General features: G+C 40.0%; 3 protein-coding genes across 4 annotated transcripts; 1 reads left to right on the forward strand and 2 right to left on the reverse strand.

The window, feature by feature from the left end:
- Positions 1–292: 292 nt before the first annotated feature.
- On the reverse strand, positions 293–7,285 carry LOC124183746 (ubiquitin carboxyl-terminal hydrolase calypso). Its single transcript, XM_046572678.1, has 8 exons — positions 7,060–7,285; positions 6,601–6,815; positions 5,703–6,463; positions 4,973–5,106; positions 2,201–2,305; positions 1,165–1,481; positions 936–1,084; positions 293–853 (listed from the first exon to the last, which is right to left on the reverse strand). The coding sequence occupies exons 1-8, from the start codon at positions 7,115–7,117 to the stop codon at positions 775–777; spliced, it is 1,818 nt and encodes a 605-aa protein (XP_046428634.1). The 5' UTR covers positions 7,118–7,285; the 3' UTR covers positions 293–774.
- On the forward strand, positions 2,946–4,974 carry LOC124183747. The gene is made up of 2 exons (XM_046572679.1): positions 2,946–3,252; positions 3,627–4,974. Exons 1-2 carry the CDS (start codon positions 3,079–3,081, stop codon positions 4,950–4,952), a joined length of 1,500 nt encoding a protein of 499 aa, XP_046428635.1. The 5' UTR covers positions 2,946–3,078; the 3' UTR covers positions 4,953–4,974.
- A 459-nt stretch (positions 7,286–7,744) lies between the features above and the next one.
- On the reverse strand, positions 7,745–14,672 carry LOC124183745 (synaptojanin-1). Of its 2 annotated transcripts, XM_046572677.1 has the most exons (8): positions 14,499–14,672; positions 12,523–12,880; positions 12,203–12,367; positions 12,070–12,130; positions 11,073–11,997; positions 10,413–10,984; positions 10,108–10,282; positions 7,745–10,013 (listed from the first exon to the last, which is right to left on the reverse strand). In XM_046572677.1, exons 1-8 carry the CDS (start codon positions 14,623–14,625, stop codon positions 8,998–9,000), a joined length of 3,399 nt encoding a protein of 1,132 aa, XP_046428633.1. In that variant the 5' UTR covers positions 14,626–14,672; the 3' UTR covers positions 7,745–8,997. The 2 variants fall into 2 exon arrangements, with proteins under 2 accessions (XP_046428633.1, XP_046428632.1); XM_046572676.1 differs by having other exon boundaries at positions 11,073–12,130.
- Between the last annotated feature and the right edge of the window lie 1,552 nt (positions 14,673–16,224).

A 16,224-nucleotide genomic window follows, 5' to 3' on the forward strand; every position in this document is an offset into this window, starting at 1 on the left:
ACCATACCCTTCTTTTTTTCCCCGGTTTTTCGTTTACTACTTCCGAAAGGAGCAAAGAATCTGTAAGAAATGATTTTAATTTATTCCACACCGATATTGCGTAATCAAAGTTCCACAATTAGTTTAGGCATTTCACTTCTGTTGTCAAGTTGTTTAATACAGTATCTGTTACTTATTGATATGCGAATGATCGCATTGTGTTCAATCAAAAACGTCACGTAGTGGCGCTGCCTACCAGATATTTAAAAACGATCAAATTTGGGAATGGATCATAAATGAAAGGAGACAGTTGGACTCAATTTGTATTATTTATTATTATATTACATACACTGCATACTTATGCAATTATTACAAGTAGACTTGTATACATATTATACTGAATCAGATGCGATAATTATAATACGAGTATTACAGAAGTACGAATTTCCGCATGGCAGAGACAACGAATTGCGGATATTTTCGAAATTGTCTCAGTATACGTGTGCGTCTATGCAAAAATCGATATTTGCACTATTGTAATATGCCGTGTTACTAGATTGTAGATCCAACGATTGTACATTGGTTTCATCAGTGTAATGCCAGCAGTAATAATGAAAGTGGTCAAACATGTTTATTTAAAATTGTTTAAATAACTTAATGTGAAAGATTGTATTAATGCATATACAATTCATTATTTCTATCACGCGGTAAATGTGATTAAGATTATGCTAAAACGATAATATTAATATCGTGATCATTATTTCATTCGTCGACCTAGAAATTGTAACAACAAACTTATTTACGTTTCTTGCATTTGGTCCTGCCTCGGCGTCGTCGCGAAGAATTCGGTCTCGAGTCCGTTTTCTTTGCTGACCTGCAAGCATGACATCAACATCACGAAATAATTGAGAAAACCAAATGAACGTAAAATCTGTCGGAACAAACGAGTGTCTTACCTGTGAACGCGGCTGACTGGTACAGAAGTATGTTTTTTCAAAGACAGATGCTGCTGGACCAATTCCGCGAGTTTCCCTTGCTGCGCTAGCATAGATAGGAAGGTGCAAATGAACTCATCATAGTTGTGAGTCCGCCTGCAGTCGTCGATCTGTGAAACAACACCGATAGAATAAGAACCGAAATTTCCATATTTTTCCTTTTTGCCAAGTCTACCGAAAACCGACTCACTTTGTATTTGTTTCTCTTGTCGTTCTCGTCTTTTAAACTGTTTTCGCATATGCTTATCTCGTGCTCCAGGTTCTTCAGTAACGCGAGAAGGTCCTTCGGGGCGAAGGTGTGCGGCTCGAATAGTTCCGGATATTTCGAGCACAATTTTGAATCCATTTTCTCAACCTTCTTTTCCTCCGTTACCGTGTCACCGTTACTCGTTTTAACCCGAGCGTGCGGTATTCGCACCTCTCCAGAGAGGCAAACTTTTTTGTGCAGATGACCACTGTCGGACACTAGCCTCTTGCCGTTTATGTTTATATTACCCAACGAGCGACCTGTCAAAGGCGGTGGGTATGAAAACGATTATTAACACATTGATAGGCTTTACAATTACACAATTATTACATTGGTCTGCAAAATAATGAACTTTTTTTTCTCGTCGTTATTATGTCTAATTATAGGTATGTAATAGATTTGATGCTCTTGAATCGAAATATGGTAATAAAAAATATGTACCACGTATGCTGTTCATGTAATGTTCTTTTGTTTAAATAAAACGCTATTTTTGGTTACGAATTTTAACCAGAAAAGTTTAAACATTAAAATCGTCAGAAGATCTATCTACGAGTATAAGTCTAGTTATTTAGTAGTTTTCTTTATTTTCATCATAGATTGGATCATAGATTGGAGTTTCGCAACGAATCTTCACTTTCCAATTTCTCCTTCAAATTCTCTTTTTATCATTTAGAACTGGTTTTATATGTACAGATACTATTTAAATAGGTTAAAGTAGTGTAAATGCAAAAACAAAACTGAACAAATTCTGAATTTTGAACAATAAAAAAAAATAATCATATCATGTAATATATACGTGACAGCAAAAACTAGTAAGCAGATACAGATTTGGCACATTAAAACCTTCTCATCTGTAATATTTGTTTTTTTTTTTTTTTTTTTTTTTTTTTTTTGAAGGAGGATTTCGTTGCAGACCTGTGTTATTTTTGGAGTTGTCGCGAGATACGGATGAAGGAAAAATTATACTTAATAATCTTACTCAAGCCTGTTTCGTGTTTTTCATCCCCCGCCACGCGAATGACAACAAATTTTTTGAAGTCTTTTGTCGATGTCGGACTACTTTGACCAGAGTTCCAACCCCAAGCTGTAAATGTTAATGAATTTTAGTGGTATTCTTTTGAAATCAGTGAAATCAGTGTTTCTTTGAGAATTTTGACGATAATTCCACATTCTAATCAACATAATTATCCATTCTTCTGCTCACAAGTTACAAAATGATGCTGACAAATGTCATCTTCGGGTTAGTCAAGAAGTGGCACGCATGATTATCTTTCAAGAAAACCGCAACTATAACTGTTCTCAATACCCACTGGCCGTATTTCGAGTTGATATATAGGTATACAATTAGTAGATGTGATTTGGACAGTTATGTCTACAGTGTATATGACCACACGTTGCATAAACAGAAATTTCGACCGGGTGTTCCAAAATTTCAGAAGAAAGTTGAAGTGAAGTTTTTTGCTAACACGATCACTCATTTCACGAAAAACAACTGTTACCAATCTCTATACCCATATAAAAATTTCTATACATCTCATATAAAAATGATGTGTTCCTGTGTTTTCCGAAATTTTCAAAGGCATGTGCATAATTTTTTTTAATAATCCAGATTATAAAAAACGGCCATTCGAATGGCGTTGAAAAATATTCCGGAAATAGCTCACTCTGCACCACGTTAGTTGAGGATGTAATACGCTGGGAGTGAAACAAGTTCATCTAACTGTACCCGATAAAGGAGAAGTCAGGAGTAGTGTCAATAGGACTGTTCTAATTGTGCGAGAATGTGTTAAACACGTATAAGAAGATTTCGAAGTGCAAGAAAGTTCTTAGTGAGACCAAAACCTCTGAGTAAAGACCATGCGCGGTATTGAGATATGTTCAATTTTTCTGGCCCTCCTGGACATCGGGTCAACGTCGCGATGTCCAGAACCAAAGAAACCGCATCCAACGAGCTGCACAATCTTTTACAATTGCATCAATCTACCCGGCGGAGGATACGTTTGGGCTCCGGCGAAGTGCACAAATGGTTTGGTGAGTTTTGTCGCAATTATCTAGCATTACCAAGAGTCATGTGACCCTACAACGCGACAGTCAATTCTTTTTTTATTTATATCTGACGCTACACAAGAGCACCTGAAAGTGCAAAAATCTAATCATGTTGAAGTTGGTAACGTTATCATGACGATCAATGCTGGGGAAAAACCGTTATTTCGAGATTTTGCAATTGTTTGATTGTGAGATTCAGTAAACCGTATTGAAACAAAATACACTCATACTTCGAAATCTAATTCCTTAAAAATCATTGTAAAATTAAGGAAATAGTAAATTTTTCCCCAATGTTTCGTTACGATAACGTTACTAACTTTAACCTCGTGAAACTTATTCAATCGTTGATTCGATCTCAGGTTTTTCAACCGTACCTAAGAATGTGCGTCCTGCCGGGAGATTCGTGGACTTGTGACATCCTCTCTACGGAATCACCGGAAACAACGACGCAACAAATCCCCAACCTTATTGACTCGACGCAGACGAGTTATCTGGAGTATGCCGAGGACGGTGTTTCGAAGTATGGCGAGTCTCTCGACAATACGGACAAGTACTCTGAGAAGGGTGACAGTGTCCAGCCAACGGTGACGCCCTACCCTCTGATCGAAGCAACGCCACCGAATACCTATTCGAACCAAATCGACAGCACAATTCAGAACATCGGATTGCCGATAGCGATAAAGCACAGCGAGGACAACTACCTGTATCACTTCGTAAACGGCCAGCAGGCCCTGGCTACACCTTTGAACGCAAATGGCGGACAACTTCAGAATCACTTGCAGCGTTTGACTCAATTAATCGAACGGTTGATAGCCTATCAAGCCGTGGGCGTTCCTCTGGACAGACAACCGGCAATCGCGACGACTTCGGCTGTAAAAAGCACGATTGCTAACCCGCCGGCACAGTATACCAGCAATGGCTATAATACCAACGCTGAGAGATTTCCGAATAGCAATCGAGACTCGGCTATACTAAATTTGTTGATCAAGAATTACATCCTTAAATCTCAATTGCAGAACGATAAAGCTGCCGGTCTACCAAGCGATGCTGGAACGAAGGAGCCAGAGACAACGGACTTGCGTGATCAGGAGGAATCGACTACCGTTGATTCCTTGGATGTGGTGTTGAACGGACCTCAAGCTGCTGACAATATAGTCGTGGTTAGTGACAGTCTAGAAAATCGACAGTACTTCACTATAAGTAAATACAAGCGTATAGCTCATATGCTAACGACTGAGACTGTGGAATTGATTCCATGCACGAGTGGCGTGAGATTGCCAAATTCTACCGATTGCACCAAGTATTACCGTTGTGACCCGGATACTGCGAAAATCCGTCAATTCTCTTGTCCCAAAAACACCGCTTTCAACCAGTACAAACGACTCTGCGAAACTAACGAATACGCGTTGTGTCTGGGAGACTCTGGCAAGACGTCGCTCAGGATATCGGCTACTACTACGAGACCTAAGACTACGAACAGTCTGGAAAAAGTCTCGGATGGGAATCCGTGCCAGACGATCGGAAAGCACGGGGATCCGTCGTCCGAGAATCATTACTACCTCTGTTACTCTGACAAGAAGAAATCAACGGACATTGAATACCGTCGGATGGTGTGTCCCAATAGTTTGATATTTTGTCAGCAGAAAAATGTCTGTACGACTAGGAAACGATGCGAGGCTATTTAATTGTCGTCACTTCCACTTACCTTGAGTGGGAGAGTTGAACGCCGAACCGATTTCTGACGACGTATCTGTACTGGACGAACTGTGGGCTGGAGATGTCTGTATTCTTAGAGGCGTCGCGTAATCTAAAGCACACATTACGACTTTCTCCATGCCGCTGAAAAGTATCATTCGCTTACATCCATGTAAGAAAAGGCGGGAACAATTTATTATCTCGCAACATAAGGTTGCGCCAATGCTTCCAAATTCGAAAAAATACCACTCTTTGAGAAATTTGAATCTTATGTGAATGAACTCGTGCTCCGAAATTCAGAACATTGCTTGCAACCCGTTCTATTCAACATCACATTTATATAGTTGAATGTCTCGTTCAAGGCATGTGAGACCGATTCTACCAAACTGTAAGCTTCACGGGCTATAAGTCAATGTATGTATGCATCTTTGAACTAATAAATATGCAAACCGCATATTCAGCGTAAACGTATGTTTTGATTACGTATTCAGTTCAATAAAATACGGGCGAATTTTGTAAATACCTAGTTTAAGAAACTGATCGTCAATCGTAAAGCAGTGATATTTCCGGACGAAATTATACTCACGAGAGTATCGTTTTGTTTTTCTTTTCATTGATTCATTTAATTGTTTCTTGGGTTAATCCAAAACAAAACTTCGTAGTTTGAACCTCCAGTATCTACGATAGGAAAGCTGGACTCGGCAAACTATTGACACGAGTTGTTATTAGTTTCTTATTACCTTGTCTCGTTTTTCACTGTGCTGGTGCTCGCGGCCGAGTTTTCGCCGCCGTTATTTACAGCATCGCACTGTTCGACACTAATAGTGGGTATGGAAAGGGCCCCATCTCCATCAATTTTGGCAATAGTGTGTTCATCCTCGGTAATTTTCTCACTTTTTTCCTTCCTGTCTCCTCTTTCACCCTGTATACCAGCTTTATCAGATGCGCTTTCAGAATGACTCAACTTCACTAGCTGTTGTAAAGCCTCCAGAACAATTTGTCTGTTGGTCTTCAACATTGTCAGTTTATGAGATATCGCCAGTCTCCGATCAGGCACTACAGCCATTAAATTGAACCTGATATCCTGGAGCTGTTCACCCGTCGCCATCCCCAGTCTGTCGGTAATCACACGCCTAAATTGCTCTGTCCATTCCTCATGCTCTCCCCAAGGGCCATGGTCCATGGGATATGGTTTCAGACCATCTAGTTCAAAGAGCCTGCCATTGATCGGTACGTAACTGACGAAATGGAAAGCTTCTCCAGTGAATCTGCCAGTTGATACACCTGTGTTTTTGTCCTGGCGTCTCTTGGCCTGGGGCATTGCGTGGGAGTTGTGAGCACAGGCCAGCTCTGGTGTATTACCAATCGCCCATCCCTTGTTCTCCGGACACATGCCGGAGGTGTGGATTTTCAACCGCGACAAAGTTGTGCCCAGATGGATCGAGGGGCAGTTCAATAAGACCGATAGAAGAGCATGAGTCGCACAGCTGTTCGGAACAACCTGGAAAATAGGTAAGAAAAGTTTTCAAATATATTGTGTATTGCAGTTGCTACCGATTCAGGCGAGTAAATCATAAATTTTGTTTCAATTGTTCAATTTGTCCAAGTGTAAGTTGTAAACGTACATTATTTACATACCTGTTGTGCAAAAAATATGTTATTGACTATATCTTCGTCCTTTACGAAACTCTCATCCTGTTCGACAACCTTGCGCCTTGATCTGCGCTCTTCAATCCAACGGAATAAAAATATGAAACCGTAAATCGGACCCTCGAGTGACTTTTGTAGATCATATATTTCTTCCACTTGCACACCTTTCACACCAAAGTCTTCAAGGAGCAAAGTGAAAAGGCCTGATGGAAAAGTTATTCACATAAGCAAACGAAAAAAATTAGATAGTTAATACACATGAGGTAATCTTTATTCTGTAAACGATGAAAAACTTATTTCTGTTTTCTATGCCATTTAGTTAGTTTTTTATAATGCAACCGAGTGAGAACACAGTTTCGAATTACAATTCAAATATTTGAATTGTAGCGATCTACGCGCTCTTATCTCGGACCCGGATGCTGGAACGTTTGATTGCTTATTGCGCACCTGGATCGCTCTCCAACTCCAACCAGCCTTCTGTCAGGCGGTTTATGTCGACCGGCATTATTGTCTTTTGAGTAGTCCATCTATTTAGCAAAGCAATAAGCTCGGTATCGAGTTACTAATAATTATTTGAATACGATGCAATCCGGCGCGCCTTGCATATTTTTTAAAATCCATAAACATCACGCACATACTTCCAACTGTCAATGAATCCGAATGGAATGAGCTGAACAAAATGGCGCTCGTTGACGCCATCGAGCCGAGATGCGCCGGCGCCAGGCGCCGCGACGGCTGCGTGGTTTTTTCAATGCTGTTAAAAGCGTGGCGAACTCAAATGTGGAATAAATAACAGCGTACTCATGCATATCGTATTGTTCTGGACAATGATATCAAGTTATTTGAAATGAAAAAATCGAACGATCGTATTTTGTTTACTTCGACGTGAAGATGAAGCAAATGAAAGAGATAATTCAGGAGTATTCGGCCTAACTCGTTATTAGGGCGAAGGCAAGTGAAAAATTGGTATGCACGGCCATCATGGACTGTACTGATAGACTGATAACAATTCAGCTAATGGAAACCAAATCAAGTAGCGTCGTCCGTTGAAGCCGACTGCGGTGTTTCAGTAATTAAAGAATAAATGCATTTCATTATTTGATCCACAGATTCAGATAGCCGTAAAAAATAATTCACTTTGAACATGTACATTTTATTTATAATCACCGTGTACATATATTTCTACTACATAACATAACTATAACTCGTTTTGATGCAAAATAAATATAATAATACTCACTGTCAGTTCAACAATCTCTTTAACGCTAATGTAGTAATCATCTCTAGGTGTCTAACAAGTAACATTGACAGGTTTATTATTTTAGCTCATTATATGTACTAATATACAATAATAATTTGGTAAGCACAACAAAGAGAGACGTACAACGATCAGCAGTTAACAATAATAATATATATATTCGTATCTGTATTATCATATATGTACCTATATTGCATGTGTAGTGAAATTATTTATATGCGAACATCGAACTGCTTTCAAGATATACAATATTACGTTCGTGTTCAATAACTAGTAGTGATTTTTGTTCAATTTGATCATTACAATTTTTTTTACATTCCTAATAATACAATGTACGTATTCTGTTGTACTTTTAGAACAACAAGTTATAGCAAATCAACGACTCGTTGAAACATCGTCAAGTCTTAATAAATAGTTCAAAATTCAAATTTGTCCTCATTCAACGTAGCTAATATACTAATTATTAGCGTGTTCGTATAAACCCAATAAGATTGAGTACCATTATTCATCTTGTTCATATTATAGGCGATATAAGAACAGATTACCATCACAGAAATAATACTGAGGTCTTGATCTATAGCTAACGCAAGCAACAATTGTTTCAAGACTTTGAGGCTTCAGCTCTATTTTTGGAGCATTAATTGGGCAAGATATAGTTATGTATACAGGTGTTTAGGAAATTCACTTCTGTAAAAAAGAAGGCAGAGTGAATAGATAAAGTTAATTTTATAAATAATAACGGAGAAAAATTAAGATACAAAATTATAATTAAGCCATACACGATCTGCATTGCTGTACAGTTTTCATAGCTGCAATCTGAGATGCTGGAATCAAATAAAATTCACACAGTGGAGCATGGTTTTTATATGTATATCTTCCCGTGTGAATGCTTTATTATATTGAAGCAAGGGATCACCTGCTCCCTTACTTAAATATTTACACTAATGTCCGTTCAAAAATTCGAGCGACTCGAACATCCGGTCACGAATGATTCCAACGATCTTACCACGAATAGGCCTTCAATAGCGCAGTCTCTATCTTCATCATCGAAAAATAATCAATGATCAATAAATAGCAACCACTGGCTGAAAAATATTGTTTACAAACAGTTACATAACAATTCACACCTAATGAGGATTCCGCGCTGGAATTGGCGGTCCTCCTGTCGTTCTTGCAGGAACAGGAGGTGGCATATTCATTGGCAAGTTTGGCGGCGGATGCTGCGGAGGTGGATGAGCCGCTTGCCTTTGCGGAAGCGGAGGCGGCAGAGAGGCCACAGCGCTGTTTGCGAAATCCTCAGGACTTTCGATACGCGGTAAGGGTGGCGGAGGCCTGCTGGGAATCGGATAGCTCGGCGTATTATCTTGAATTTCCTCGTAAATCGCAGACTCCGGTGATTGTCTTTCAGGTTCAGATGACTCCAGGTTACAAGGCTGGCCGCGAGATGACGGGAACTGATTAGGCACAACGCTGTAAACACCGGCACGGGGTGCCTGGCGCCTTCCCACAGTTGGGCTTTGGCCAGGTTGAATAGGGCGACCGGGGGGCGCCGGTCTGGGCGGAGGAATTACCTCATTGGGACTGTAACGCTCCGGCACATTTTTTCGCTCAGTTAAATTGAGCCCTTCGAACTGGTGGACTGGACTATCGATAGGAGTATCGTCCATGCAGTAAGGTACAGTGGTATTGCTGCATATTTCGATCTCTTTTTGTATGAGCCTCACCCAGTTGGGTGACTTTAGAGACAGTGTCAATGTCTGACCGCATACTTGGGTTGTTCCCTTGTTCACAGCAGCCAGGGCGCACTGGCCATCCCTAAAAGTAACCCAAATTGTGTCCTCGACAAACCTGACTAAAATAACTTCACCTATGTGTGAAAAGTCCTGCAGCAATGCCATCATGAAACTGTCATCGAATACACTGTCCATTTCCTCACTGCCGTCATCTACAGCTTTTACTATTACTGTGCCGTCAGGGGGGCCCAGGTCTTGGATTACTTCTTCGAATACACGTTCCCGTTTCTCTATGTTAACTTGATGAACGTCTATGTCGATTATTGCTACCACAGGTCTGTGATCACTTTGCTTCAATTCCGCCCTGCCATAGTGAACAAGGCGTCCAGGATTCCAGTCTGCTGGTGAATCTGGCAAATAATTGTAAGTTTTCGATCATTTTTGTACATGTAGTTACTCTACTTTTTAGAAAAATGTGAGCATAGATTTATTTTTTCAACTTACCAATATCGGGAACCTGTTTCCGCCTTTTCCACAACACTCTATCTGTCCAAGCAGGCTGTCGACATTTCTCACTCGTATCGTAGTCGTCGGAGAAAAGATCATATTTGTAGGTAGGAGGGAAGGTGATTGGACCCTCCAAAAAGTTTTTGAAAACGTTACCTTCCTCCTGTTGATTCTGAGATGGTAGAAGAAAAAAATGAACATGGTATGTCGCAAACGTGTAATACTATTCATAAGTATGCTCAATATGAGACAAATCGGGGTCCTTGGAAAAGGGGTGCATCGCATGACAAAAATAAACTTACTTTTAATTGGTCACACTGCAAAATCTGATCGAATTCATTCTTTTTGATCATTTCCTTCATTTCATCCTTATCCATGTCGACTCTGTAGTTGAAATCACCACACCAGAATACATAGTCGTGAGTATTGAGGGTTCTCCCCATGGGGAACGTGATTTTTCGCGTTATTTCAGCATAGTCGGCGTTCCGTTCGCTTATCTGAGATTGACCAGCGGCAAAATGTGCGCATACGAAGCAGAGAGATGTCGAATAAAGAACGCATCTTATGGCTGCGGCGCCTTTGTTACCCGTCGCTCCACCGAGTCCAGTTTTCACACAATCGACAGCAACGTCTCTCAAGTAAGGTGCATGTTCGGGCCGAATGAAGAGGTAGAGACAGACCCCAACCAGCTGTTGGAACGTTACAAGAACGTATTCGTTGTCCCGAGATAAAACTTTCTGCAATTCTTCAGCCCATGCTTTCGCGTTTTCCGAGCTTGCTGCCATGATATTACTAGCATTCAAATCAACGATTTCTTCAAACCCTATCGCGAATATATCCACAGGAACATTGTCGTGCTTCACACTTACTAGAGCTAGAAAATCATTCACATGAAGTTATTACCAGTTTACAGAAATTGTTGAATTATATACAATACTTTCAGTACAAAAAAAACTACTCACAAGGTGACTTGCGGACTGGATCCAGAAGCCAGTCAGCTAAAGAAACATCCTTGTAAACAACACTGCGAAAGTGTTTGCCTCCGTTGACGTTATACGTTCCAACACCGACACGCAGATTCATGGAAACAACGTATTCGTTGTACCTTTTGCACATTTCTCGGAGTACACTAGGAGGGGCATGAAGCATATTGGCCGGAAGTAAAAGGCGAGCTCTGTCGGCGAGTTCAGTGTTCAGAGTTGAACCGAGGAGTAGAATATCAATGGCTTCCTGCTTGCTGGAGTCCAACAGATTATTCTGTATCGTCCTTGCAGCGGATCGTGCTCCATCCATGAGTTTTGAACTACCCTGAATGGCGCCCGTGCCAGCGTATATTTTGCTAACTTCATTTCCATTGTTTATCCACATCTGCCGAAATACTTCCTCAAACCTTGATACCATCTGCTGTTTTTCCATAAGCTTCAAGAGGCCCAATTGGACGCTGAGTATTTCCATGGCAAAGAACGTCTGTACACAATTTGTCCTGTCCAAACAATCGAGGCAGTTAGTGCGGATTGTACCTCGTTGCTCCTTTACAACTTCAGTGCCAACGGCGTAGAAGAGGGAATAAGATTTGAGGTACTTCTCGACCTTTGACTTCAGCTTGGACAAATTCTTGGTGTTTCCTCCGCGGCATTCTTGATGGTAATCGAACAGAATGTGAGGAACGTCCGCGCGGTGTTTTGAGACACTGTGATGGCGCTGAAACAGGTTACTCAGCATCGCCTCACCCTCTTTGCTACCGATCAGACTAGATCCCAGTAGATTTACGATAACCTGCTGTCCATAACGCTCCTTTATCATCGACAAATGTCGCTCGAATGCCGGTGCCGAGGCCTCAAATCCACGAGATATCTTCACCTTATGAGAACCGACTTGTACCCCAGGCTGCTCCCAGAAAAGTGGAACGGAGCCACGTGTTTGAACATAAGAAGTCACTTCGTTATCTAAGTATATCACCTGCTCCGTCTCCACAAAGTTTGCCACGTGTCCATCATCGTTACTGCCTCGCACATTGAACCTGAAATTGCACAATTATGAACAAACAGTTGGAAACTTGTCGTAATTATAGATCCTAGATATATTTGCAAACCTTGTTCCTGCACGCTCGCAGCTCAATCTGGACACAACAACAGCGCGGGCTTGCCGATGCCCTACATATACAGTGCGAATTTCAACGCTCCCGCACATTGCTTTTAGCAACCATTGACCAGTGTTGACTCCAAATCTGAGTAGGTGGATATGCAGCATTCGATTCCTGCGAAAGATTATCGTTCAATCATTTCTATGAAGCGATAAGAGTGGACCGATATAAGAATAATGTGCCTCTATTTTTAGTCGAGAATTGTAAAGAGTCTAAGGAAACAGAACAAGGAGGGTAGCAATCAATTAGCTGAGGTATAATGGGCGTACCAAAAGAATCTATTGTCTGTAATGCTGGACTTGTAGCGCTTCTGGGCACTGAGTGTTATGTCCAGGGCTTCTTGCTGGCCAGCACTCCATGAGAAGTAAAATGTGCCGGAGTTGAGGACTTTTCTGACCTCTGAAATCCTGTCTTCGTTACCTTGGACATAGTGCAGTGGTACAAAATGCGTCTGCGTAACGCGAAATATCTCTGACTCTCCAACTTTTCCCACAGAGAAGCAGCCCGTAACAAGAACTAGATAGAGCAAAGTACTCTCCCCGGCATTCAGTTGCAGCACACCCAGGCACCCATAGGCATCCAACAGTTTAACGTACTGAGACTTGAGCGACTCTGTCTCTTGGGCAGCTGTTGAAAATAGGAACAAAGAAATTTTTCAGTAGAGTGACCTTAAACTTGACTAAATTCTTTGTATGTGTCGTTCTAAATTTACAGTAATTATCAGTGAATGTGTGTTATTGCGATTCAGTATTTCTCAACTCCTGGTCCGGAATCTTATCTAGTTTACAGATAAGGAACATTGTTTTTACCAATGATGCCAATTCATTTATATGTTTTAGCTACTGCAGAAAATGTAATTGAGAAAGCGTCGTATATTTCTCAAGATAAGAAGTGTTGAAAATTCTGAGCTATTCCCACAAAAATATATCAACAAATTGTCATTATTGCTAAAAGATATACTTCACGTGTGAAATAAAGGGTTTCATATTTGGATGGTTAAAGATAATTTGCATTTTTATTGATTCAAGCGTCCAAAATAAAGGCGAAAATCTTATCTGGATCAGAAAACTGCGCTCTACTATTTGGTGGTGTGAATTTGAATCTCTGCAAGTGAGTATTTAAATTCCACATATCATGTTTCCATAGGCATTGCCAAGAATAGTGAGGCTATAATGAATTTTTTCATCTGGAAAGCTATAAACCAATTTACAATGGCAATTGTGCATTTAGCACCCAGGGAGGATTTTTAAATGTTAAAGCTGATTAATATGTCAGAAAACGTGTTAAAAGTTGTCTATTCGGTTTCGGCAAAAAATGACCTTTGTTTGAAATTATACGGAATCATGGGTTACTTTTAACTCTCATTTTCAGTATCTTTGAAAATATTAGTTCCACAGGTTTTGGCATCGAGAAACCATTGTGAACCCTGTGGTTTTTCAGTTTAGAATTTATATTATGTACAAAGACGTTTTCTGCCTAAATGAAATTGATAATTGTTTCTGTATTTTTTCGGAAATTCTCGATTCGGTCTAAAACGCGGTAAAATGTTTGACCGCTCGCAGCGCGTTAACGGAATTCGTAACTGGTGGATCATACGAACGAAGCAGCAGTCTTGATTCCAATTTCAACGTTAATTTGCTGTCAATTCGATAGAATGAGTCATCAACCAAGGGTAATTCGGAGCAGTATGTTAGAACGGTCAGAACCTTTATCTTCTGAAACGACTCGCATGAACCCGCCATATTGCCAATCATGAGCATTTTTTCAATTCTCAGAAGCAGGTCATCCACGAGGTCAAAGTTAGTAACGTTATCGTAACGAAACATTGGGAAAAACCACTATTTTTTTATCATTAAAATGGTTTTGAAGGAACTGAGATTGCAAAATATGAGTATGTTTTGTTTCATTACGGTTTGTTGAATTTCAAATGGTTCCAAAATTGTGAAATAATGGTTTTTTCTCAGCATGAATTGTTACGATAACGTTACGAACTTCAACACGATCGTCATCCCGATTCATACTTGTATGGTAGTCTTTTCTTCTCTATTTAATTTTACTTTAGTATAGAAATAAAAACTATCATCGATCACCGGGTGGTATATTTTCGTGAAACTGTCAATTTACATTACGACACAATTACAGATAAGGCAAACATTTTCGTTTTGTTTGTAAGGCTGTTTTGCTTCGTGTCAATTTTTCGTTATAGAAAAATTAGGAGAAGGGGGCATATTGTTAGCATACTCACACAAGACTGCCACTGCTTGGGATTCGAAGAGGACGGTATCCTTGCGGTTTCTTTGCTCAAGTAGAAGAGAGTGAGGACTTGGTGGTTTTAACTTCTCGTAAATCCGAAATCCCTTGCCCATAGCCATTTTTTTGGGAGGGTGTTTGTGTTTTTATTCTATCTTTATGGCTGTTTTCAAATTTGTGCTGTGTATATATATATATATATATATATATGCATACACACGCACACTGTATACGTACTTTCTTGTACCTCGGTTGTTTTGTACGGCACACCACGGCTAAATTGACAGCTGACAGAATCGTCTGCAGGATGACTCTCCGAGTCTATTCCAGGCCCCTTCGCCTGGCTCGTCACTTCTACGATTGACTCCACCAAGTACAGTAGATTATTACTTATCCTTCACAGCAGAAATTCAAGACGATATACATATGTATGATTTTAAAACGCCTCCTCGGGGCGCTACGCGGTTTAGATCAGGTTGGTTCAGATTGGGTCAGGTTAGGTTTTACGTCGATAATTCGATAGTTGATACTCGAAATACTTTACTTTTGTACTTGGAACCAGGTGGCGCATCTGTCTTCTTACTTCTTCCTATGAGTGGACGCTGTATTACATATAGTACAGTCCGTACAGTCTGTAGAGACAACAGGTAGGATCGTTGCTACGTTTCGTATATTAAGGAATCTAGCAGAAGTTCAACGTGTTGAGGGGGTGCTCCGGTGGATGTCGACGTTGACGTATATATCTCAAAATATCGAGCTCCACGTATCCCAAACACAAAAAAGAAAACACTTAATAGCCCCATTTTATACATAATTCTGAACAAAAACACTCCAATACATTTTCGTTTGACGGAGAAATGAAGAAATGGCACGGATTCTACGAAATCGCAATAAAAAATTCGTATTCGTATAAATACCTCTTTGGATTTTTTCAAAAAATATATCGATTTTTAATAAGGCCGAAATCAATTGATTGACTTATAATTTCTCTGCTGTTGATTCTACGCTCTTTTTCATGTCTTTTCTACGTTCCACAGGATTCAATTAGTTGAGATAGGGTCGTTTAAATCGATTCTCAGACCAATTGATTTTGACGCTGTAAATCACAAGAAAAAGAAGGAACCCCTTCGGATTTTTTAAGTCTATTCTTAGTGGATTTTGCAAAATATGGGAATCGATTTATTCAGACCCTATATCCACGTAATTGTGCGAGAGAAATCCATCGCTGACAGTCTCGACTCGCTGCAAACAACGGATGAGAAGAAATGGCCGAAAAACAAGAAATTTACATCAGGTTGTCAACAATATGGGGAAGAAAAATAACGAATTCATAGCTACCAAGTTTCGTTTTACCTCAGTTTTGGTATATATATCGAGCCTTAGTCCTAGTACAAGTGTTCCAGTGTCAGTGTATAGTACGTGAACAAGCTGTTAAATAATACTAAAGTGAGTAAATAAAAATGCAGGAGAATAATTGAACATTCCATAAGAAGTCTGACTATTATATTAGGGTAAAGTAGTACAATACATATTACCTTAAGCATCATATGGAAAGTAGTATATAAAATGGTAATTAATATAGTTTGTATGTATACATTAGGCTCCAGCCTGCGCACAGGTGCAATGTACCTGCTCAGGATAATATATGTAAAACATTTCATTGTTTTATGTGACCTGAATTAAAGTATGTGAACAAATTCATTTCTGTGTGTTTTCTTCGC

This window comes from Neodiprion fabricii, chromosome 5 (assembly GCF_021155785.1).
Source record: "Neodiprion fabricii isolate iyNeoFabr1 chromosome 5, iyNeoFabr1.1, whole genome shotgun sequence".
NCBI classification, from domain to species: Eukaryota; Metazoa; Arthropoda; class Insecta; order Hymenoptera; family Diprionidae; genus Neodiprion; species Neodiprion fabricii.

Bases quoted from the DNA above. Each gene is read 5' to 3' on its own strand.
- LOC124183745 (XM_046572676.1), bottom strand. From the start codon at position 14,625: ATGGCTATGGGCAAGGGATTTCGGATTTACGAGAAGTTAAAACCACCA. The intron at 12,368-12,522 runs GTACGCCCATTA...AATCTTTCGCAG, and splicing joins ACAGACAATAGATTCTTTTG to GAATCGAATGCTGCATATCC. The intron at 10,283-10,412 runs GTAAGTTTATTT...CTACCATCTCAG, and splicing joins TGCAGTGTGACCAATTAAAA to AATCAACAGGAGGAAGGTAA.
- LOC124183747 (XM_046572679.1), top strand. From the start codon at position 3,079: ATGCGCGGTATTGAGATATGTTCAATTTTTCTGGCCCTCCTGGACATC. The intron at 3,253-3,626 runs GTGAGTTTTGTC...ATTCGATCTCAG, and splicing joins CGAAGTGCACAAATGGTTTG to GTTTTTCAACCGTACCTAAG.
- LOC124183746 (XM_046572678.1), bottom strand. From the start codon at position 7,117: ATGCCGGTCGACATAAACCGCCTGACAGAAGGCTGGTTGGAGTTGGAG. The intron at 5,107-5,702 runs GTAATAAGAAAC...GATACTTTTCAG, and splicing joins ACAGTGAAAAACGAGACAAG to CGGCATGGAGAAAGTCGTAA. The intron at 854-935 runs GTAAGACACTCG...TCATGCTTGCAG, and splicing joins CCAGTCAGCCGCGTTCACAG to GTCAGCAAAGAAAACGGACT.